Source organism: Amblyomma americanum, chromosome 7 (genome assembly GCF_052857255.1).
Source record: "Amblyomma americanum isolate KBUSLIRL-KWMA chromosome 7, ASM5285725v1, whole genome shotgun sequence".
NCBI classification, from domain to species: Eukaryota; Metazoa; Arthropoda; class Arachnida; order Ixodida; family Ixodidae; genus Amblyomma; species Amblyomma americanum.
This window is the reverse complement of record NC_135503.1, coordinates 87,976,122-88,001,791: the sequence shown is the minus strand read 5'-3', so window position 1 is coordinate 88,001,791 and position 25,670 is coordinate 87,976,122. Positions and strand designations below refer to the sequence as shown.

The 25,670-nt window shown below is 48.8% G+C and overlaps 1 protein-coding gene across 1 annotated transcript in view; it reads right to left on the bottom strand.

Moving 5' to 3' along the window:
• Positions 1 to 25,670, bottom strand: part of LOC144097918 (gastric triacylglycerol lipase-like) — a 71,266-nt gene that overhangs the window by 44,503 nt on the left and 1,093 nt on the right. The window contains exons 2-8 of the mRNA XM_077630519.1: positions 23,634 to 23,738; positions 18,078 to 18,294; positions 15,539 to 15,650; positions 14,841 to 14,991; positions 7,490 to 7,582; positions 6,321 to 6,476; positions 5,082 to 5,153 (exon numbers count right to left, since the gene is read on the bottom strand). Coding sequence (XP_077486645.1) covers positions 5,082 to 5,153; positions 6,321 to 6,476; positions 7,490 to 7,582; positions 14,841 to 14,991; positions 15,539 to 15,650; positions 18,078 to 18,294; positions 23,634 to 23,735 — 903 coding nt within the window. The 5' untranslated portion in view covers positions 23,736 to 23,738. The remainder of the gene's footprint in view (positions 1 to 5,081; positions 5,154 to 6,320; positions 6,477 to 7,489; positions 7,583 to 14,840; positions 14,992 to 15,538; positions 15,651 to 18,077; positions 18,295 to 23,633; positions 23,739 to 25,670) is intronic.

Sequence of the window (25,670 nt, the reverse complement as noted above, 5' to 3'; positions counted from 1 at the left end):
CGAAGGTGGACATTAGGGACTCAAAAGAAAACACCAGCTGTAGGAAGTTCTTCAGATTACCAGGCGCCATCGCTGGAACATGTGAACGCAAGGCCCCAAACAAAACATGAAGAGGGTCAGACATACCTTGATTTTTGAGCTCCTTATTTTGCGCAACGCACTCACTTACATCGACAAAAGATGCCGACGGGGACACACTCTTGGCCGCAGTAGCTGGTTTTTTTGTCACTTGTGCATATGAGGGTCCCCCTTGCCGTGGAGTCTGGCTGTGATCCGGCCGCTCAGGAACATGGACACTTTTTGCTGGAGGTCGAACAGTCGACTCGCGCGCACTGGGCCTTGGCGTCTTGCTGGACTCAGGTCTCTTAGGAACATTGTTGGGCAACGCAACAACATTAGACTCCAATACTGGGAACTCGTCTAATCCTGGGGCAGGCGTCTCAGTCGGTGGGGGTTTTGGACCAGCAATAAAGGACATCCGACGGTGCAGAGCGCTCACATGGAAGGGGCAGCCTCCGAAACTCGCTGGATGATCGCCACCGCAATTGGCGCAAACAAAATCTGCACTGCAGGTTTTAAAGTCGTGGTCGCCTCCGCACCGCTTACAGCGTCGATCCTTTGTGCAAACTTTGGCCACGTGCCCAAACCGTTGGCATCTAAAACACCGTGGAGGAGCTTCAGTGAAATCTGCAACTGCGTGTTTTGTGAATCCCAGATCAATTTTTTCGGGGCGCTCTGAGTTGGGAGCGAATGTCAACACGATAGAGTTGGTAGGTTTCGCAGCCCATTCTTTTCCTGGAGACTCCACACGACGCACAAGTCGTTTCACGTGCAGCACACCTTGTGGTTTCAGATAATCAAGTAGGCCGCGTTCTGAATACCACTTTGGTACACTCTTAATAACACAGGTGTTCTTCATGTAGGAATGGGGCAACCGCTCGTTAACATTGATGCCAAAAATCTGAGAGCTCTGCAGGAGCTTGTCAACCTGCTCTTCCGTCGAGACATCCAGCTGAAGAGCCCCGTGCATGGTGAACCGACTTCGAATCGGAGCTGATCCCAGCAGTGATTGAATGGCCGCGAAAAGTAAGATGGGATTCTTCTCTCTTTAATCAACCCCTTTTTCTGTGGGCTCAACCACTACCGGGATCCCTACCGTTCGTTGCTTGCGGTGACTCACCAACTTGAAGCCCTCGTTGTCCACGTCAGCCATATCGGCCACTGACTCGTCACCGTCCACGATCCTTGACTCAGCCCCACTAAGCGATGAGGTCTCGCTGGACGGGTGGTCGAGTCCATGTTCTGGTCGCTCCACAGCCTGGGAAGCCATGGCCGCCTCTTCCGAGCCAGTCTCCTTTGAATGGCCTGGTCCCTTTAGGCTTGCCGGCGCCGGAGCAGCCGTACTCTTCCCGTAGGGACAGTACCGCTTTGAAGATGCTGCCGTCCTCGAATATTCAAATAAAATTAGGTAAATTAGGAAAAATTAGCTAAATAAACTGAGCTGAGGCGATCGAACAACGTCTTCGTCTTCCTCTTCTCCTAATTTGCCCCTAACCTGTTTGGGAACCTTGTCAGTACGTCTGGAGCATGCTCGAGGGTCATGTCCCAGCTCGTCCAGAATGCTGCGCCCAGTACGACTGCACAACAATGTCTGGTGTTGCGGGGTCGTTGCAGCCTCAATGAACTCTTCGCAGGTATTGGAAACCCCTAGTCTCAAAATCCTGTTCGTCGATATATTAGGTGGTAAACCTAGTGCCATTTTGATCCCTTTACAAATGAGAATGTCCAGTTGGTCCTTTTCCGCCTTATGAAGCCGCAAATACGGCGCAATATATCTTGCTGATTATGAAAGACTGGACTAGCCTAAGTTGGCTAGGTTCTTTCACACCCGCATGTTTGCTTGAGATCCGTTTCAGGAGTCTACAAGTCTGACTGGTGCTAGCCTCTAGCCTCTGAATAGTTTCCAAGTTCTTGCCGTTGGCTTGAATTCATAATCACAGAACTCTAATGCTTGCCGCCATGGATATAACGTTACCGTTCACCCTGAGTGTGATTCCCGGGTTATACGGTCCGTTCTGCTTTATACGCCGACGCTGGGGTGGTCTCACTGACGCGAGAAAGAGCACTTCCGATTTCTCGGCCGAGCACCTGAGCCCGATCGGTTTTACCTAAGTATCTTTCTATGACATCGCTTGCTTGCTGGAGACAGGGACTCCGGAACTTGTTTTTTGAGTGGGGGGAGCAAGACTTTGGGTTTATTTAGTTATTTATTTTTAATCCTCATTTACATAATAAATTTTATAATGTTATTATTTTTTATTTTTCACTGTTCAAAGGTTGATGCAAATTGTCACGTTGTGGCGACGACACTCCAGCAGTCAGGAAGACAACGAAAAGGCTTCCAAAAGAAACTGTTTAAGGGGCTGGCTCGCGCCCACTAAGAACTGAATGACTCGGCGGCGGCGATAGCCACAAGTGTGCTGGGCGGTCAGCGAACTGAATGCCTGCAGTTCTTGTTGTTGTTGTTGTTGTATGGGGTTTTATGGCGCATAAGCAACTATGGCTATCATGCGCCAAACACAAGGTTAGATGATGCTATGTCAAGTGTACAGAGGTTACATTATAATAGATTTAAAACACTGGCTTTCTTTAGAAACTTACAAACAAGTGAAAATTCGACGAGTGTTTGCTCGCCTAAAAGCAATGCGGGATGAAATGGAATGTGTTCATTGTAAAATACCGTAAAAACTTTTTGTCTAAGTTCTTCGAGATGCGAACAAGAAAGTAAAATGTGATTTACTGTGAGCTCTTCACCACACATTTCACACACAGGTTTGTCTTTTTTTGTTAATAAGAAGTTATGGGTGATGTGTGTGTGACCTATGCGTAAACGACATAAAATTACTTCGATAAAACGCTCTTTATGGTGGCATGATTTCCATTCTTGGCCACGCTCAATTTAAATCTAGCAAGGAACCTTCGATAAAGAACCAATAGCAACTGCACCAACCTAGAAAAATGTGGAGGCATTTGCACGTGGCCACGATCAATGGAGATAAGTCTGGTCGCATCTTGCATTACAAAACAAAATGATAAAGCCGCGTGCCGGCAGTTTTGAGTGCGAACGAACAAACGGTGCAAATATTCACGGCAATATAAAACGAAAGGAAATGAAAAGCGTTATGCATGAGGAGTGATCAATTGCGTTTAAAAAGTTTGTGCATAGTTTGTTCGAATTCTGCTAATCATGATCATGTACACGGGTCAGACAGTCGACTTCTGTTGGGACATGATTAGTTTAGGTTACTCATATACGAAATGCTTTACAACTGGCTATGAAGCGAAGTAGCTCAGCCCCACTGTGATTTGCATAAAAAAAGTCCTAGAACTGATTTGTTTCAATTGTCAGAAATCTTGGGGAAGGGGCGACCCCCCCCCCCTTGCCCCCCCCCCCCCCCCCCCCCCCCCCCCCCCTGTTCCGGGGTCCCTGGAACCTCTGTTCCATATGACCGTCACTGCCCCTGCACATCCACAGGGTCAAGTCATCTGTGTACAATGTGTGGCGTAGCCCCGGGATTTCGTGCAGTGCGGGGAGGCCAAGCATGGGAATATTAAACAAGGTCGGGGACAACACCGATCCCTGCAGTGTGGCCTTGTTGCCGAGTCGAATACCCTCCTCTGTGTGTCCCCCATACTGGCAGATCCGACAGGTTTTAGGTCATTATTAACATATAAGTGATGCTACGCTGGAGCAATTTCCGGCAGAATAAGCAAGGCTAATCCCACCTGTAGCATACAACTATTCAACTCAACTCCCCCATACTGATAGTTGCTGTTCTGTCTCAGGAAATCGCGTATGCAGTTGTAACCTGTGCGAACTCCTACGTCTAACGCACCCAGATTCTCCAGAACGGCCGAGTACTTCACGTAATCGAAAGCTGTTAATTTTTTTTTACTGCTTCTTGATGTCGCAGAAATGCGATGATATCAGTGGGAGTCAGGCTCAAGTACTGACAATAAGCACGCCAAGGCAGACTGAGTGACGAGTTCGGGGTTTGCTTGCAAAAAGCGACACTGCGCGCTGTGAGCTCAGTACGCCATGAAGAACGGGTCGGGATTAATTTCGGCCACTTATAGGGACCTTTAGAGAGGGGTGTTGGGTGAAAAGATTTAAATTTGATCCACTTCGCGAACTTGAAAATTCTTTACTTAGTTGATATGTATCAGCACCACACTCACTTGTACAAAGTTTTGCTACCTAGTGCAGTTGAACTTATCTGTGATCGATGAGAAAAGGTGGCCTATGAGGAAACTATGGTTCTGAAAATGCTAGACATATACATATATTTTAATTCTCATCGAATAGATGACAATACAAGGGCCTCTAAAGTACTACTATGGAAGAGAAGTTCCCAGTTTATGGTAATCAAACACAAAATTTGTATACTTAAGGCCTACTTGATTTTAAGAGCGTTGGCTCTTACTACTTACGTTTGCTCGTTTCGCATACGTTTCTCCGTCTGCTCTCATATTTCAAGATAGCGGCTAAATCATGTGATCGTAGCCGTAACACCTCAGGTCGGCAAATCTCAGGTCAGCAGAATGTTTTATTGTCAGTGACTTGATTCTTTCCATCCGCCTACCATGGAGGTAGTGCGAGGCATGCACTTGTGCGTGACCGCGTACTCTTTTTCTGTAGCTTTGGCTGTGCGTCGCTAATACAGCTCCTGCTGTATAATGCATTACGGTAAAATATTGTGTCTTTCCCTTCACATCTCAGCAGAAGGTGTGCCGAAATCTAGTATGCGCGGGTCTTTTTTGGCATTGCAGCTGCTCGAATTTCATTTATTTAATTAATTTATCAAGACAGCAGGTCCTTACAACGGGGACTAGCAAGAGGCATACAAGATTACAGTATATGGCACAACATGAATTCAACGCAATAATCGACTTTTGCTTAACGCTTGAAAATTAAGGCTCCTCGCCGTGTATTGAAGTATAGTATCGAAGTATTATATATCGGATGCGAACTTGCCTTCTGTGTATCTGTGGCTCAGTTCCTATTTTTCGTTAAATCTTACCTGCGTCAGGTGGTAGACGTTGCGAATTGATGTCCCTGAAGGGTCGTGACTGAAATACACCGACAACCGGCTCTGTTGATGAAACAGGAAAACGGAATGCTGACAGTTGGCGTGCTTAAGTTGCCGAAAGTAATATATGTGCCGTATGCATAATGTGCAGTTAAGGCAACCGCGGCCACCGTAAATTGTGGCTTTGTAACTGCAGGGCTAACTGAACAGTGGTTAACAGTGGTTGCCTCAACTTTTGGGACCTCGGCTAATATCTTACACGTTTAACCACGGTTGCATCCGGCTAACCGTGGTAACTCTAAACGCAATTACCCTGCACAGGTAACTAAGTTATTAAAAAAAAAAGTGTTCGTGTCACAAAGCACAACATAGAGCTTGAGCACTGCAAGGATTTCAGCAAAGTTGCATCCTGACATTCATTTTTAGTTGACAGATATTTAAACGAATAAAATATTAGCTCGAGTTGCGCTAGGATTTTTGCACGCAATATATAATTAGCGATTCTCGATGCTTTTAAATGTTTGTAGATATAGTTCCAAAACTTAACCAGTACTGCTTCTGTGATCGAGACCTTACGCACAGTGAACTAGAAGAGTGAACTTACGTATAGTGAACCAGTTCACTATACCTTACGCACGAGCGGGACTGGTAAAAACGTGATGGTATCATTCCGACTAAGGTTTCAAAACCCTAGAGACAACAAGTAATAAAAAAAAACATCTTTTACACAAATAAGTAAAATAAATAATTTAAAATCAAAGGCCAGTTTTGCGTTAGGATAATAAAATATATGTACAGCTGCTGTACGTCAAACGTCGGATCGGTGAGGGACTACCCCCAATGCGAATTTTGTGGTCGGTCGCTTGTAGCAAGAAGTCTGTTATCGGCCAGATGGCGGAGTGAGATATAGTTTAGTGGCAGAAAGAGTCTAAAAGAAGAAAACTTGGGAGTGAAAACTGCAACTTTTTGGAGCGTTAAGCACGCGTTGGACAGTCGTTAATAAGCTCAGCGAACATGCTTCCGTCTTCCAACTTCGTTATGACAAAATTAATAGGTAGGGCTTTAATTAATAACGATGTCATCGCGTTTCTAGCGTTGCGCTTGTGTGTTTAGACATAAGTTGCTGCAGTGAGGGAGTGCGTGAAATGTCAGCGTTTGCTCTCACAGAGCCTTTGTTTTGTTTGGTGTTTTCGCATTTATTTGTTCAGTGAGAAACATACTTGTACTTACGACGTTCACCTCCTTCCAATTGACGCCGTTGAAGACAGCGAGCGCAGCGACGCAGACGTCCACGCCGACGTCACTTCCGCATATGTACGCTGCTCCAAGCTTCGTGAGCGCCGTGCTCACCATGATTCCTCCGCTTCCGGTCAATCTCAGAGCGTTCTGCCAAAGACAGAGTCGATGTTGACGACCGCGATGTCGCGCAAAGCGTCAGTTTCCGCATTAGCCGCACGCTTGTTGCGCAGCCTAGATGGCACTGCGACTACTCTACTGGTTTGCGTGGCCAGAAACAGCCAGTGATAGCCGCCTGTGGCGTCGCAGGACCACAGTGGGCGTACGCAAAAGCTGAATCGTCGAATTCTCCTATCGTTTCAGCTGCCTGTTTATGACGCCGGTGCCGCTGCAGAAAGCTTCAGCGCAGGGTGCCTGTCGCACTATGCGCAGTACCGTATGGGGACTTGTGTGAGTCTGTTGCCGCCTTAAGACAAAATTTCCAGCTGTTTTTAGTAGGTTCGAACTGGGGCCAATTCAGTTCCATGTTGGTTCGAACTTTGATTTATGCATACCAGGTGAAAGTATGAACTGGGATTCCAAATGGTCCCACTTGTTTTCAAGTGGTGCCACTTCAAAACAAGTACAAGAAAATGGCGCCTCTGATACCACGTGAGTTTCCTATATATAGTATAGAATGAGGAGCTTAGCGTCCAAAACACGAACGATGAATATGTACAGACGCCGTACGCTCTAAACGCAAAGGATTAAAAAGGGAGTAAGCCGCCCTGAAGGGCACTTCCTTTTATAAAAAGGGAGTGGTCTACGGTAAACATACTCGCTTTTTACTCCCACCTAGGCGTATTCGTGTTTACAGTGTAGTGGAGCTTTCTGAATTAATTTCAACCACCTGAGTTTCAGTGACATATACTGACGTTGCAGTGTACACGGCCGTGTTTGAATGCGGCCGCTGCGGTTGGAATATAATACCGCGACCTCGTGCTGCTCAGCCATTGAGCCCTATAGCGCATATTGCGTCGCCACGGAGGATCGTTCGTGTTTCGTCTTGCTAGGAAAAACCCAACACGTGCTCTTAAACCACCGAAAGCTTCAAATCTACAGCAAAGGACATATACCGCCCTCGAGTTTGTTGTAGGGTGGTGGCTGCCCTGAATTCCACTTACTCCGATAAGCTGGGTGTACGGCAGCAGCGCCAACAGTGGTGTCCTCATGCGTCCCATGTACGCTACTGGAGCCATGGCGGTGAAGAGAGTAATCTGGAAGTTCACGGAGTACGTCACTGCTCCGTATACAAGAGTATACAGTCTCGGCCAGTGTAGTCGGATGCAATTTAAGAATGAAGCGGCAAATTTCCTTCAAAGGAGGCATCCATAAAAGGCGTTGACCGTGGTTAATGCCGTTTAAGCTGCTAGCGTGATATCGCAGAAGTCTGGTATAGTGCAAGGGTATTAAGCGGATTCAGCTCTGTGTAATGACAATCGATCTGTATCACTAGCTGGAGCGTCTGCTTTGAGGGGAATTTTAGCTTCCTTCTTCGTTGCATCCGACTATAGTAGCGCATGCCACCCGGTGATTACAAACAATGGTAATGCGTGCAGTTTGGCCATGTAGTTTTATAGGCGTGTGCGGCAATGCGCCTGCACATTTTGTAAACTCATTTTCTTGCTACACTCTAAACAGAAAGGAGTAAAAAGGGAGTAAGCTGTCTTCTAGCACACTCCCTTTTATAAGAGGGAGTGCGCTAGAGGACAATTTACTTTCTTTTTACTCTCTTATAGCGTATTTGTATTTGGAGTGTAACCTTGACGGCAGCCGTTTTTGCTTGCGCCTCTCGTTAGCTAGACGTCACTCTTCGGACAAAATGCAGGACGGACTACAGGATGCACTAATGTGGCAACAACGATGTTTTAAGGTCACGTGATTATCACTTACACTACCATGGTAACTGGGATCAGGAGCATTTTTGACAGCACCACGATGTCACCGCACAGGATTAGCTCAGCCTCCACTTTACGCTTTACCCCCGTTGCGAGTGTCTGTGCCATCCCGCCGCGGTGGCTCAGTGGTTAAGGCGCTCGCCTATTGAGCCGCAGTATCCGGGTTCGAAGTTGACCGCGGCGGCGGCGTTTGATGGAGGCGAAGCGCAAAAGGCGCACGTGTGCTGTGCGATGGCGGTGCACGTTACAGATTTCCAGGTGGTCGAAATTATTCCGGAGACCTCCACTACGGCACCTCTCTTTTCCTTTCTTATTTCACTCCCTCCTTTATCCCTTCCCTTACGGCGCAGTTCGGGTTCCCATCGACATGAGACAGTTACTGCGTCATTTCCTTTCCTCAAAGACCAATTTTCATTTTTTTTCTGTGCCACCTGCTGTCCAGTGGGCAGGTGAGCATGCATGGTGCGGCAGCGATCATAGCAAAGCTGAGGTGCGCTGCAACTATCAGTGCTACTTCGACCTGGGCCAAGCGAAAATCTGGGAGCTTTTAACGCGACAGCGTTAAGGAGCTCGTGTCGCAGAAAAGCCGGTGTCGTCGGCGTCTTAGGCCGTGTGCGAAAAACGGCGCATCTCGGTGGAGACCTGAACCGCGCCGTAAGGGAAGGGATTTTCCTTCCCTTACGGCGCGGTGCGGGTGTGCAGCGAGAATTGTGAGACAGGTGTCATTTCCTTTCCTTAAAACCTATTTTCATTTCAATTTCCTTCTCTTACGGCCCGGTTAGGGCATCCACCGAGATATGTCGAGACAGGCGTCGTTTTCTTAAATTGTCCAAAGGGCCACGAGTCGCGCCGAACGGGCGTTGGTGTTCCGTGGACTCCTTGGCAGCGCTGCAACACGCTGTCCTGTCTCACTCTTAAAGACGAAGCTAAGCGTCCTTTAAATTTTTTTACTACTTTAGAAGTATATAGTCCTATTTCGCCAGGATAGCTACTGTTCACCACTCTAGGAGAGAAATGAAGACAGCGGGGTAAACCACGTTGTTGCAACGCATTAGTGGCGCATCCCACTAGAATGCTTTATCCTCACGCTCGAATTAAAGGGTACATTTGACAACGCCACGCATGAGGCTATTCTTCAAGAACCTATTACTTTAAACTGCAGGGTGTGAACCTTTATGTGACGGCATTCCTATCGGAACGCGCTGCTACGGTAGGAATTGGCGAGAACCGCTCTTAGAAGTTTTAACATCCCCAACAAAGGTGCTCCACAAGGGGCCATTATATCCCCGCTCCTCTTTACATTGTAATGTTAAATATTGCTGGAGAACTTCAAAAACTACCGGATATAGGCTACACTTCGTATGCAGATGACAACACTATTTGGACAACTAAAGGCTCGTTAGCGCAAAAGTAAGAATCCCATCAAGCGGCCGCTGCAACGGTGGAAGCCTTCGCAGCTGGCAGTGGACTCCAATGGGCACCCGAAAAATCAGAAGTAGAGCCCGCAGCCATAGCTGCAAGTCACCCAGCTCTATTAAGCTCTATAATGAGGGTTAGAAGATCACAGAATCGGACAATATTCGGATGCTAGGGCTCTGGATACAGAGAAATATGGGAGCTTTGCATAAAATTCAAACCCCCAAATCAACTACCGCCCAGATCGCTCGCAGGATAAGGCGCATCACATGACACAACCAAAGCATGAGGGCTGTGGACAAACTTAGACTCGCCCATGGGTTAATTATAAGCAGGGTCCCCTGCGCTCTCCCGTACCATGCTCTCAATAGTAGCGAAGAAGCTCAAATCGACACCATCATGAAGAGGGGCCTACGGAACGGCATTTGGCCTCCCTATAAAATCACTTCAAACGAATGATTAGAAGCCCTCGGCGGTCACAACACCTATCAACAAGTCAGTGGTGCGATCCTTGTCTCTAGGAACACAAGGCTCCAACCCACGGCAGCAGGCAGAGTCATCCTGTACAGAATGCCACCCTGGGGTGTCGGAAAGTTTTGGAATCCAAACAAACTCCACAGCACCACATTAGAGATCACATAATGGTCGCACCAGTACCTAAACATATGCCCCATATGCACCTAAATATATGCACCGTATGCAACACATGCGCGTGGGAAGGTGCAAGGCGCGAGTGGAGCATTTGCGACAAAAACTCCAGAAGTGACATTTACGCCACATACGTGGATGTTGCGGCATATCCGGATGGGAGCGTATTCACGACAGCTGTGGTAAATCACGTATTCAACCCAAGGTATGGGTTGGAATGGGAACTATTAAACAGGTGTAGAAAAAACTTGCGGTTAGAAATGCTCTACAGAATGTATTTCGAAACAGTTAGAGCAGACAGAGAAGCTTACTTTTTGCCTCCTCATTTTCTGTCTAAGAGCTGCGATCACCAACTCAAAATGAGATAATTTAATTGTCGGACCAATGTCTTTCGCTATTAATTTTTTCCACACACTGCAAGCGAATGGAATCGACTTCCACATAAAATTGCTGAATGTGACAGGGAAACATTGTTTCGGGCTTTGTTGTCAGATGTGTAGCTGATTGCGCGGTGCCTTCGTTTAATATACTCGTTCATTCCTTTCAATCTTTTCTTTTTTTGTTATTGTGGCGCCATTCTGTACTTTTCTCGTCTTTCATTTTTTACACAACGGCCTCTCACAAACCATATGTATTTCCCCACTACAATAATGCCTTCGTTCGCTGCAGGTAAAATAAATAAATAAATAAATAAATAAATAAATAAATAAATAAATAAATAAATAAATAAATAAATAAATAAAAGAACAGGATAGAAAGCCCCGCCACAGCTGAAGCAATACCTGTGGCCATGGCTATTAAACACCAAAACAGACTCGGTAAAACCGTCCACGTTATCACAGACTCACAACAAGCCTGCCGTGATTATAGGGCCTGTGACCCCCGAAAACGTGCTGCTACTCATTTGCAGGAACATCACCGAATTAATTGGACACCAGTTAGTGCCGGGTTAGAGGGTATCGAGGCGCCTCACAACCAAGCTGGCGCGGTAATTAACTGGGCGCGTCCTTCCCATCCTCACCTCACACCCTTCCCGTCCACATATAGCGAACGACTAGAAACACTACGTCTCAACCATAGGAAATAGCCTCTATCGCACAAAAAGCCAAGAGCAGTAGATGCTGCAGCCAGGCGCCAAATACAAAGTCATTTTCAAACATATATAAATAAGTACAGCATAATGTACCCTCTACTCATTACCCTGACACCTGCCCTTGGTGTGACGCAAGTCCCACACCTCTCCGCGTTTCGTGAGGGTGTGCGGAAAAGCCTGAACCTTTAAAGACGACACATACGTCTTGCAAGCAATGGGAGGCTCAACTGACTCATCTCCAGCTTTCTCGGGCAAACAATTTGAAAATTGGAAAATTGTAAGACATCGTTATGAAAATATTGAAGGTAATGGTCCATCATTCTGATATGTAGCAAAATATTTCGTTTAAAGTGTTTCCATCGATTGCATCGAGCAGTTAAGACTGCCATAGGACACCAATGGGGAACGCTTTTGACGATAGCAAAAAGGTGAATAGAAAAAAAAATACAAGACTGTTGTTGGGTGATCTGCGGATATATTGATTGTTACAATAAAATCTTACATTATATGAACACTTGCGTTAATAAACGGTTTCCCGCTCAAAAATGCTTTTGTCCAGAATTTCTGGGTATGATCCTTGGAAGATTAGCTAAAGCTCATTGACCAGGTTCGTGAAGACGGTCGGGCCACTGGAGTTCTTCTGGAATAAGGACCCCGTCCATCTGAGCTTTAAGCAGCTCTCAGGACCGAGCTCTCAATAAAGCTTATTCTCTCTCTCTTCCTTATTCCAATCGGCGATCCGGAGCATGCAGAGCCCTGAATCCGCGAAGGAAGACAAAATCAGTCTCGGCCAATAAGAACTTTGGATTTGGATCTAAATAGCCAATAGTCAGTAGTCAACAAGTTTATTTTTCAGGTTGAACTGGAGGGTTTCCTGGCTCAAAGCTGCCTGGGCAGCTTGACTGGGTCTAGGAAAGCCCTACAAGCAGTAGCACACGAGCGGTACAGGACATTTTGCAAAACCAGTCACACATAGAGTAGTAGATTAAATAATGAAAATACTCGACACATATATACGCTGACTCGAATAATGTTTAAAAATGATAACACTGAAATGGTCATACATATGTTGAAAGAAAAATAGATTAACACTCAAGCAAACGTTCAACAATCAACAAGTGGAGACATAGAATGGCATTCGAACAAAATATTTTCGCAGCTCAGCTTTTGTTTATCCCGTTGTATGTTGATATGTATTTAAAACATGCGGCAGATAACAACACAACATTTGTAAATTATAATCGGTGCGAAACCGGGGTATATTCCATCAGTTAGTTCTTCTTGTAGGTATGTTATCACGACGCGTGTCCAAAGATGGTAGGGTAGAGTAAAAATTCACAATTGACGCCGTGGAAAAATACATTTTTTGCAATGATTTAAAATTATACAAAAGATCAACGCGGACAATGTTATGTGCTTGGAAGGCGTATTTGGTTGTAGTCACGTTATCAATATTGGCGATTATTCCAACAATTTTTTTTGCAATACTAGAAGCTTATTTATGCTATTTTTAGTCATTGTGGCCCATACTAATCTACAGTAGTTAAGGTGAGAAAAAATAATGCATAATAAATTTGTAATTTAGATTTCAGAGGTAAAGTTTCATGCCATCGCGAAAGTGCTCCGCAGACCGAAGAGAGTTTTTTGCAGAGGTGTTCGACGTAGGCATCCCAGTTTAAATGACACGAATCACTCGTTAAACCAAGCTCTTCCGTTCGCGGAGCAACAAGACGTGCTTCACATCGCCGCTTGGAATACGCCGTAAGCGTTTTTCAAGTTCACTTGGTTTCAATGTGGAACTGTGTTTTTTGTTTTAATAAATGCCTACCCAGAGAGGATCGGTATTTACCGTTCTCGACATCATTATTTTACGAGCGCCGCCGCGGTGCCTCAGTGGTCATGGCGCTCGGCTGCTGACCCGAAAGACGCGGGTTCGGTCCCAGCTGCTGCGGTCGAATTTCGATGGAGGCGAAATTCTAGAGGTCCGTGTACTGTGCGATGCCAGCGCACGTTAAAGAGCCCCAGGTGGTGGAAATTAGCGCAGCCCTTCACGGCGTTCCTCATATCCCGAGTCGCCTATGGACGTTAAACCTCCACTGAGGTTGAAAATTCGCAAGTGGTACCACTTGAAGTGGGTTATTGGACAGGGATCACTTGATAAAGTGGGACCACTTTATAAACGGGACCATTTGGAACTTCCCGGTAAAAAAAAAAGGTTTGGAAATTGGAATTAGAAGCATGCAACTGGATATTTAAGATGGTTCCAATTGAAACCCTTTACTCTGAAAAGAAGCACGCAAAAAGGCTTCTGGTGACTGCTAGCTAGCCTTCTCATGAAAAGAACTTGGCGCAGAAAAATTTAAATGGGAAGTGGTCGCTCATCGCAGTAAAACATATACTACCATCTGTCCTATAGGGTGCCAAATTAAAAACTACAGGGGCCATTGAACCACCGCTTTAACCTGGAAACGAGGCGGCGCACCAATTAGCCCGAAGATTCGTAGTTAACCGGGAGGTGTGCTACTCCGAGCTCAGGTCGGCCAAGGAGCGAGTGACGACCTACAAAGAAATTACTACACACATCAAGAAAGAAAGACAAATCTTCCCAGAACCACTATGATCTCTAAGTAAAACACAACAAGTCATTTGGCGGCAGCTCCAAACAGACACTCTCTTTAATCCGTACATGCACTCCATGTGGTTCCCAGAGCAGTTCAGCCTCGTCTGTTCTCTCTGTGGGCTCCATAAGGCAAGCACACTACACATCCTATACTCGTGTAATCAAGACAAGCCGTCGAACAGCCTGCAGCTCTCTACCTAATCGCAGTATGAGGCCACGCTGCTGAGCTCGGACCTTGAGGTTCAACTCCGAGTCACGGAGCGGGCCGAAGAGGTCGCCGAACGACATCGTCGGTCGGCCACCTGGTTTTCCGGCCTAGAAGTGGAGCCCACCGCGGGGAGGGAAATGTCACCCCAACGCGCGCCTAAGACATCTTCTTTAGTAAAGTGTACCTCCTCCTCTCCTCCTTCGCATTAAGGGTACGACGCGAGAGATTTCATGGCTTAAGGTCCATATGTGAGGAATTGGTCATTCTCTACTTTACATTCATAGATCCCTGGAAGTCCTCGTACCACTCCTGGCGCAGTGGAGCAGCGGTTAAGCGCTTAACCGCGGTGGCCAGTTCGCTCCCAATCCGGTGGGCATGTTGCAATGACGCCATAAGGTCACGTGATATAGGTGGCCCAGCTGTGTTTCCGAGGGAGCCAGTTGCTCGGGCTGCAAGGCTTCAAGCGGTCGACGCTGGCGACACCGACGCAGAAGAATCTTTTCCGACATGGGGTACTATCGCTCTCGCGTTAAAATGGAAAAGTAGCCGTAGGCGTATTGAAGTGTAATAATGGGAAGAACATTAAACTCACCTTTCGATTAAATTCAGGCCTCTCTGAGAGCAGACCGAAGAGAACTTGGGATCCTTGGGACCAGCCAACGTACTGAAGACTGTCTTGCTCTGTGATGTTCAGAACTGTGTCTATCGTGGCTGGCAGGTCATGCTTAACCATTTCGTCGAAACTGAAAAAGTAATGTGCATATACTTCAATATGGCAGCGCCAGATGATAACATGCTATCGCTAAATGTTCCGGTAAGGATCAGCAGGTGATCGTACAGGCGCCAATCTTAAAGAAAAGAACTTTCTCTGTAGCCCTATTTGGCGTTAAAATAGTTCCTGCGCAGCGCGCGCTTGTGTGCTTGAGATGTTTCAGCACAATGAATAATTTTGAAATTTTAGCGCGTATAACGCAGCAGAAATTATTCAAAACTATAAATTAACATAGTATAGGTCAGTAGTCAACGCATAGTTGCGAATGGAGTTAATAGCCACGTCTATAGCTAGTTTAAATTCCCGTTCACAGGAAGCGCTTCAAACTGGGCACAGCAATTGAATGTGCTAGAGTCAGGCATGTTACGAAATCTCAGTATGCTTGCTAATATTATTTCATATCTGAATTGAAGCATTTCTGGTCCAAGACAGAGGTCGAAGTTTCTACGCCGTAGATGGAAGATCTCTGTATAGCGCACCGTAAAATGTTTGGGTGCAGATTAACCGGCGGTGCTGACCTGAAGTTCCAGAAGGCCGGATTATTCCTGGTGTATAGAATGTGGCTGGTGTAGACGTTTCCCCGGAAATTTCCTAGCCAAACGTCGTAGCCCGCGTCGGCGAGTAGAAATCCTGCGGCAAAGCGAAGATGAAGGAAGGGATATGATTCCGCTGTCTGCGAACAACTGCGATTGAAGGCCCTCTGAGGGGCTGCGTTGAGGGCTAAGAAAAAAAAAATTACGGTAGCCGAAATTGCAACTGAACACAACGCCTTGAAACGCATGAACTGTAGCATTATTTTCGTCAAGATCCACGACCGCGTCCCTTGCTATTTGCCGCATAAATAATGTAAGCGTCACTTTGTGATCAGTTCTTCCGAACGCGCATTGCCGTGATCCTTATCAGCATGTTTCTTTGCCTGGAGCGCGCAGTGCGGGGTGCCACTCTCATCTGCGGAGAAGCTCTTGCGGGTTCGAGGATTGTGGCAGAAATACATAGCGACAAATGAGCAAGGGAGGCGAACAAAACTGGAGGGCGCACTTAAGCTCCGCTTTAATGGTATGACACGATAGCTAATGGGTTAATGGCCATATATGCAGAATTGCGCATTCTCTACTTAGCATGCATAGATCTCTGGGCGTACTCATACTACTCCTGGCGAAGTGGTGCAGCGGATAAGCGATGCGCCATTGCTCTGCGATGGCAGATGCTGCCACTGGTGGCACTTGTGCGATCCAGGTTGCTCTTCCTGCAGCAACCTCTCGCGACCAATCATTAGTTTAACTGCCGCCTGCCACGGTGCGTAGTTTGCTCACAACACACTGGGCAGGTTATGATGACGCCACAAGGTCACATGGCCTAGCTGGGCCATCTACCTCCAAGGTTGCTTGTCTGGAGATTTTTCGGCGATTTTTCGCGCACGGTCAACGACGCGGACAACGGCACCAGATTTTCTGAGACACGAGCTCCCTAACGCTATCGCTTTTATAGCAAGAGCAGCGGCTTATCTTTTTATACCTTGTGTGGCCATAGCTAGGTTAAACGCGCCTCTGTTCTTCATGCTTTAAAAGGCAAGAATGAACTCTAGAGGCATGAATTCCCCAGAAACTGCACCAGCTAACGGCTTTCGCGATGCTATACAGTCCTTTGCTAGTTGTTTTTCACAGTTAAAATCATAAATGAATGCTCATAAACAGCTCTATCTGCAGATATCAGAGGAACTATCGCAGTATCAGCCAATTATTGCTCGGGGGTCCTTCGTAGAGCTGCTTTTACCGTGACGATACTTACAAAGTGGGGAATGAAACAGCTAGAGTGAAAGAAATGAATGAATTTTATTCAAAGTTCGGTTTTCGCTTTGCTTGCAGCCGGGTACTGTACGGGAATATTTCATTTCGATCATCAGTCCGAGTTTACAGCGTTTGAATGCTCAAATCTGGCGAAAGATATACCGCATCTTGAAACACATTTCATCGAGGCTTTCTAAATACTTAGCAACATATTCAACCGGAGAACTACAGATTGCCCTGAAACACAGCGGCTTCGGGCTGAAACCTTTATGTTGTTAAATTGCGGCAAGAAAAATAACAATAAACACGGCCAGGCGCTGCTTCGATCCCTCGGCTCTTTGCACCGCTTTGTCCTCTCACAGAGCGTTCTGCCACGCAGAAGCTGTTAAAACAGATCCAGTTTCATTTGCATATAAAGATACCTCGTTTGTATTCGTGAACGCACTTCTTCGTAGCTTGCGCATAATATGAGCGAACACACAGATGCACATACGCCCACTAATTCCAGAAAAGGCCTCCCTTAGTTTCCGACTCCATTAGATCAGAGTGGGGTTGCATGTGAGGTGCGCCGGAAACGTCGGCCACTGAGAAACGTCCAATACCAGAGAATCGAGAAACTGAGAGTGGGCAGCGTCTTCTCCGGGGTCAGAAAAATACTGCGGGCAATCATCCCTTGCGCTCGCTGAAATAGGAAGCTCGATGGTTCGCAGCTGGCGCCAATTTTTGCTCACACTGCCTTTGGTCGAGGAATAAAATGTAGCCGCGTTGTCTATATATATATATCGGTTGTTATGATTGCGATAACGGGCTGCGTAAAAACTTGACAGTGATTTCAGTCCGTTTTGGGAAATTTAACTACGCCCGACGCAATGAAATTCGGAGAATGTAGTACAGCCTTTGTCAAAAGTAAAGAGTCCAAGGTGCTTGCTTCTAAACCGCGTAATGGGGCGCTTGTAGCATCCGTGGAAATCTTAAATTTCAAAGAACTGAGATCGAGAGTACCTTTCATTTTCAAGAGAATTGGAACGCTGGGGATGCATGACGAGCCGCACAGCATGACCCAGAAGCAAAGCCTCATGGGTTCTTTAACATTTTACGAATAGTGTACCTACTTCGCGTTTCGTTCAGATTTCCTTTGAACACCGTCCCTATTCGTTCTCGTCGATAGATAATTTCCTCCGCACGCGCTGTTAGCGATAGGCATCATTTTTCAAGCGTTAGCCACTTTAGCTGCACTGTTTGAATTCGAGCTAGTATTCACGGCGCTCACCCAAGCTTTGATGGGGGAAGTTGAGGACGAAGTCAGTGGAAGACATGGCCGTCCCGTGCATCAAAAGCACGGGCGTCTTTTCGCCAGTGGCGTAGACTGTCGGCTCCGTGTCATTCTGTCTCCCGTGGGGAATCCGCTGTATGCGCAGCAGGTAGCCGTCTTCGGTTCTCACCTCGTGCTCGTCCACGGGGTAGCCCTTGCTTGTTATAAGTTCTGACTGTATGAGGGGAAAAATAAATCGGGTAATAAACAAGACAAGAAACAGCGGACCCGACCTCTACAAGAATCACGCATGCAGTGCAAACGTCTTTAGTTGGGTGGCTTATTAAAGCTGCAAATTAATTTTGCTCAATCGTGTACCAAAGTGTCTGTACACCGGTGTCTGCGCCTCTCGATCCTTCATCAAATTGCAATCGGCGCAGCCAGGAAGGGGCCTGGGAAGTACGTAAAGAAAAAGTGGCGCCACCGTCTATGCGAGTTTCTTAAAGAACGCTTCATCCATCAAGGGCATGCTGGGAATAGGGGTTTTTTTTGTATTAGGATTGGCTAGTGTTGGGCCGAGAACGTGCATTCTGCCGCGGAATCATGGTTGTGCCGCGATACAGTGGCTGCATGTAGCCACCGCTGCCACGGCGCTCTCCACCCTGTGCAGATTAAATTCTTTCAATAGAGAATTTTTTACTGGTTAACAGATTTAGCATTAGTCAATGCTCGATGTAGCGGCACTATCATCACCAGCAGTGCTACGCCGCCTCGACTCGTGACATGCGCTCGCGCTGGCCGCGTGGGGCTACGCGTGGCGTAAAATAAAATGCAGTTGATCTCTGGTTCCCGGCCTGTTCGCTTCGTCCACGTCGCGCTCCGTTAATTTGTAGGGGACTAAGTCTCTGTTCCTCGACAGTTTGGTGAACCCGGACGTGATGAACGCGGATAACACCGCCATGGTTGCGGCGCCCAGGCCCCAGGTCCCGGCTCATACACTGCATGGTTGCGGAGGACATCGCCAGCGTCCACGTTCCTCTGCCGTCATTTTGGCCTCGGAATCCTGCCGTATGGTTCGCAAAAGTGAAGGCTGTGTTAGATCTTCGGCGCATCACTACACAACGCGTGAAGTATCGCCACGTCGTGTCGACTCTCTCCCCCGAGGTAATGAACGAGTTTGGCGACGTTTTGAAGACGCCCGACCATACCTCCCCGTATGATCACTTCAAGGCTACGGTTCTGGCCCGGAAAACCATCTTGGAGCGCAGCCGCCTGCAGCAGTTGTTCAGCACTGAGGACCTTGGCGACCGTCGACCATCTCAGCTCTTCCATAGCATGCGACAGCTGCTCGGCGACCGCCCACAGGACGTCAACAGCCCGCTACTCCGTGAGCTGTTCCTTCAGCGCCTGCCTCAGAACCTCGAGGTCGTCCTGGCTGCAGCAGGTGATGTTAGCTTGGATAAGCTCGTGGAGTTGGCTGACCGTGTCTCGGACTACTCTGGCCCGCGTTCTGTGGCTGCAATTCCTTCCGCCGTGTCGTCCACTCTCGTCGACCGGCAGTCAAGCCTCGAGGCTAAAATCGACCACCTCACGAGCACCGTTGCCGCACTGCGAGCGTCGATTCCTCGTCGCTACCAGCGTTCCTCTCGCCAACGGTCGCGCCATCGTTCCAGTTCCATTCATCGATCGAGCCCAGCCCGTGACAGGTTCTGCTGGTACCACCGCAAGTTCGTCGCCGCTGCCCGACAGTGCCGGCGGCCTTGCCAATGGTCGGGAAACGTTCCGGCGAGTCGCTGATGGCGGCCAGTGATTCTGGCTCTACGTCCAGCCGCCTACTATACGTCACCGACAGGAGCGCGGGATTCCGCTTCCTTGTGGACACCGGTGCACAGGTTAGCGTCGTGCCTGCCTCCCGCCTCGATTGGCAACGCGCTGTGCAAGGAGCGCCTTTGCAGGCGGTCAACACCTCCCCGATCGCTGCCTACGGACAGCGCTCAGTCACCCTCCAGTTGGGCTGCCACACATTCCGATGGATTTTCGTTGTCGCGGACGTGCGGTTCTCCATCCTCGGAGTGGAATTTCTCGCCACTTTTGGCCTGGCTGTCGACCTTCGATCTCGTCGACTGGTGAACCACACGACTCACTTGTCTGTGAACGGCGTCCTCGCCCCAGTGGCCACCCCCACCCTCCAAGCCGCTCCGCTGCTGCCGTCGTCCGCCATTGCTGTTGTTCTGGCCGATTTTCCTGCCATCACGCGGCCCAGCAACCTCGAGCTACCCGTCCGTCACACCGTCACCCACCACATAGTCAATACGGGCCCTCCAGTGTTCTGCCGGCCGCGCCGCCTTGCTGGCGACAACCTCGTCATTGCCCGCCGCGAATTCGACCACATGCTGTAGTTGGGCATCATTCGGCCGTCGTCCAGCAGTTGGTCTTCGGTGCTGCATATGGTGCCGAAACGTGAATCCGGCGATTGGCACCCCTGCGGCGACCATCGTACCCTTAAAGCCCGCACTGTCCCGGATCGATATCCTCTCTCTCATATTCATGACTTTGCAGGCGACCTGCATGGCATGACCATATTTTCCAAGATTGACCCGGTGAAGGCCTACCATCAGATCCCGGTTGAGCCTGCAGACAACCCTAAGACTGCAACTGCAACACCGTTTGGTGTCTTCGAGTACGTCCGTATGCCCTTTGGTCTGTGAAACGCTGCTCAGACATTCCAACGCTTCATCAACGAGGTCACTCGCGGCCTGCGTTTTGTGTTCGCGTATCTCGATGATCTGCTGGTTGCCAGTTTCTCGCGCTGAACACCTGCGCCTGTTCTTTTCTCTTTTCATGCCTCGAAGAGCACGGTCTCGTCATCAATCCGGCCAAGTGCGTTGCGTCGACGCCATCGAGTTCCTTGGCCATCAAGTCACAGCGCAGGGAATTCGCCCTTTGGAGAGCAAGGTGCGCGCCATCCGTGAATTTCCTCGCCCCAAGTCGCTTCGCAAGATTCGCGAGTTCCTCGGCCTCCTGAACTTCCACCGACGTTTCTTGCGCGGCATTGTCCGCATTACCCTGGCCCTCACCGATCTCTTAAAGTCACCGCATGGTCCTCACACTCCTCTCGAGTGGACATCAGCTGCCGAAACCGCCTTCCAAGCCGCCAAGGACACCCTTGCCGACGCTACTCTGCTCATGCAGCCGCTCGCCGACGCCCCGCTGCGTCTCAGCACCGACGCCTCTGGTGCCGCTGTAGGCGCCGTCCTGCAACAGCTTCAGGACGACTGCTGGTGCCCGCTGGGTTTCTTCTCCCAGAAGCTCAAGCTCGCAGAAACGCGCTACAGTACTTTCGGCCGTGAGTTGCTAGCTATCTGTCTCGCCATTCGACACTTCCGTCACATCTTGGAAGGAGCCGTTTTTATGTGCTCACGGACCGCAAGCCCTTAACTTTTGCTTTTCGTGTGAGTCAGAGCTCATACACTGCACGAGAGATACGGCACCTGAGTTTTATTTCTGAATTCACGGTGGATATAAGACACATCGAAGAACCCGTGAACAGTGCCGCCGATGCGCTCTCCCGTGTCGCTGCTCTTGCATTAGGCGCGCTTGACTTCGCAGCGCTGGCTCGCTCACAGGCGTTAGACATATATTAGTGTGGGCAGAGAAAAAAGAAAGAAAAATGTTGTTGCCCAGCCCGCACCACCAATGGCACAACGGGCTGCAGGTGTTAGACAGTGAGCTTAAAGCCCTCCAGGCCAACCCTGGCTCTCTGGCCTTGTCGCCAATGCCCCTGCCGTTCTGCTCGAACACCATCGTGTGCGACGTTTACAGTGGTTCTCCACGGCCTTTCGTACCGAACGCGTTCCGCCGCCAAGTCTTCGAACAGCTGCACAACGCAAGCCATCCCGGCATTCGTGCTACGCAGCGGATCTTGACGTCTAGGTTCGTCTGGCCAAACGTCAACCGAGATGTGCGTCACTGAGCTCGTGAGTGCTTGCAATGCCAGCGGTCAAAAACAACGCGCCACACGCGATCGCCTCACCACCATTTCCGGCCCCCCCGGCTGTCGTTTCGACCATGAACACGTCGAAATTGTTGGCCCTCTTCCTACATCACGAGGTTTCCAATAGATACGTGTGTTGACCGCTACACACGGTGGCCCGAAGCCTTTCTGCTGCCCGGTATCACGGCGTCTACAGTGGCGTCCACTTTTGTCAGTGGATGGATTTCCCGTTTCGGCTTTGCCACGGTAGTGACGACGGATCGTGGCCGCCAGTTTGAGTGCGCCTTGTTTCGCGCCATGATATCTCTGCTTGGTGTGCGCCGTGTTCACACCACCGCCTATCATCCCTCCGCGAACGGCATGGTTGAACGTTTGCACCGACAGATGAAGGCTGCCTTTGTTGCACGCGAAGCTTGCACCTCTTGGCCCGATTCCCTTCCTTTGGTGCTCCTCGGCCTTAGATCAGCCTTTAAAGAGGATCTTCAGTGCACGGCGGCCGAAATGTTCTACGGGACTACCGCTCGTTTGCCAGGCGAGTTCTTCGTTCCGGCCCGCACTGACATCTCACCACCTGTCTCCGTGGAACTACGCCTAATCTTCAGGCGCCTGCAACCCGTTCCCACACGTACATCGACTCACCAAGTCCTCGTGAGCAAAGACCTCGCCACGTTCACCCATATATTTGTGCGTCGAGACGTCTTCAAGCCTTCGCTCACCCCTCCTCATGATGGCCCTTATCCCGTCCTGCAGCGGGGTGAGAAAACTCTGAAGCTGTCCGTCGATGGACGAGAAGAAATCGTTGCCTTCGACCGCGTGAAACACGCCTACATCGCGCGCTTCTATTTCCACCCGCCACCACGAAATCTCAAGCCCCACTTCCACTGACTTGGTCCGCGCCGTCAGTAAGCATGTCCCATGGGTGCCGCGCTGTTGACTGCAATTCTCCTTCCTCTCCGAGGGGGGGGGGGGGGGGGGGGGTTGTAGGGGCACTATCATCACCAGCAGTGCTGCGCCGCCTCGGCTCGTGACATGCGCTCGCGCTGGCCACGTGGGGCTACGTGCGGCGCAGAATAAAATGCAGTTGATTCCTGGTTCCCGGCCTATCCGCTTCGTCCGCGTCGCGCTCCGTTAATTTGCAGGGGACTAAGTCTCTGTTCCTCTAAACTCGACATTAGCTTGGTATGGAAATTAGCAAACCATTGCATTGAGGCTTGCGCCGGGAAAAGATTTACATTTGTACGATTGAATCCACGTTTCCGGCCAAACGCTAGCCAAGCCAAATACGAAACCTCATCTTCCCGTCATGCCGTTGGTGTATGAAGTGCTGCGCCGCCAGTTTTCCCTCTAGGTATGAAAGAGAAACTCCATGGGAACTACAACTCAGGAGGAGAAAGTCAAAGCCGATGAAATACACATGCGTTTAAAACGGTATTTCATGTCACGAGGGATGTTTTGAAGGCGTTCTTGCGTGTTTACGTGAATTGAACTACAGAGTGAAGAGATATAGAAAGGCTGACAAGAAGCAAACTTCCTGCGGTCTGCTTTTTGCCTGTATTGAGAAAAGGTCAACCCCAACTCACCACGTTTCGCGACGCATCCGGATCCATGTGAATTCTGCTGTGAGCACAGTGAATGTTCCCCAAGACGAGTGCTACTGCGCTGCAGAGCTGCTGCAACCTCATAACCTGTTTCAAGAAAACACGATCCTATCGTCATTGCATCTCGGGCTCTGCTTTTCAAACACTGACTCGTCAATAGAGATTAATAGCATAGTGCGATCCGCTACCGTGACTCGCTTCCGCGGGACGCCAATGCACGCGCGCAGAACGCCATGAGGGCGCCAGATGGCGCCACGATCCCGTCGTTGCTAAAGGGGCTTTAGTCGTTGCGTGCGCGCCTGGAGCGTCAATACCAATCAGCGCGTATGTATTGAATTTGATACCCCGCGGAAGCGGATCACGTTGCGGATCGTGGATCGCGCTATGCCGTGTCGCGAATTACTGTCGGATTATTAATATCAAATGAACTCTGAGGACAAACTGAAGTTTGCCTGTATCGATAGGCTGCAGCGAGCGTTCTAAACGTATAAAACCCAAAAATGAAAAACAGGTGTCGCCATTACCGGCCGATTTCGGAAGCAAAATGCTGCGTCGACACCAATTCCCGTCGCAGATACCAGAGGCTACGCTACACCAACATTGACCTCCAAATGGTGGCAACCCGTCCTTTTCGGTAGTGACGTCATGACTGAATCGACTGGCAGGGAAATTTTTAAATCCGATTTTCTAGCTGACAAGTACGTTTTTTGCTGCCGGACATCCGTGAACATAGGCAGAGAGAGCCATTGCTGCCGGACATCCGTGAACATAGGCAGAGAGAGCCAGATAATCAATTTTTACTGAAAACATTAATTGGATGGAGTTCACTCCAGCGTGGATTTGACTTTTTATCGGTGACCAAGACTCACGTCCGCTTTATCTCTGGTTGCCTGAGGCTTTTCGCGAAACGCGGCGGGCGCTGCCCTCCTTCCTGAAAGGTATCGACTGTCCGTAAATGGCCGGAAACGGACTCGAAACGTACCAGCCTTGAAATAACGGGCCATGTTACATCCTGCACACGACACAGTACAGGACGCTTGCGCGTTTAGAATACACATGTGCAGTATGCTTGTACCGCCCTGAGGTCTCCAGATCACGAGGCCGCCTGTTCAGCTGCGTAGCGCGGCGTTTCCGGTTCCGTCATTATAATGTGAGGATGGGTGAGGACGATGATTCTGCTCCCGCTTCAAAAATATGAGGTTTCACGTGTGGAACTCTACACAAAGCTCGAATTGCACAGCGCAAAAATTGGAAGAGACACTTAAGCTCCGCCTTGAGGGTATGGTGCGATAGCGTTAATGAGTTCATGCTCATATGCGCGGAGTTGGTCATACTCTACTTTACATTCATAGATCCCTGGGAGCCCTCACGTCACTCTTGGCGCAGTGGTGCAACGGTTAAGCGATGGGAGCCACCGGTGGGTCTTGTGAGGCCCATATTGCTCTTCCCGACCAACCTCTCACAACTTCTCACAACCAATCATTATTTGAATTATTTTTTGTCTGTTCAGTGAACTTAGGCAGTGAGAACAACGGACGGCTCCCAGGGAGGAGAGAAAGAAGGAAAGAAGGCAAGAAAGACAGAAGGAAGAAAGGTGGGAAGAAAGAAATGAAGAAAAAATTCAGGGAATTTTCTCCGCAAGACATTGGTAAGAGCATATATATATATATATATATATATATATATATATATATATATATATATATATATATATATATATATATATATATATATAGAAAACGAATGTCGGCAGAGCGGATGCTTATGTAACCTGCCCCATATGCTGAAATTGCCGAAGACATTGCGTACTCGTCTTATCTGCATGGAGTGGAAGTGCGCGGGGCCCAAGCCCATTATACGCTAAAGTACTATAAAATGGCCTGGTGCCTTGGGTACTTGGTGTTCCTTAACTCTCTATAGAGATGCGCAGCAGGCCCTTTAGCCTTCCGTCAGCGTCTGTCGATAAATTGCACGCAGGCACTTGCCGCAGGTCCCCGATAGACCACAGGTGCGCGCGCA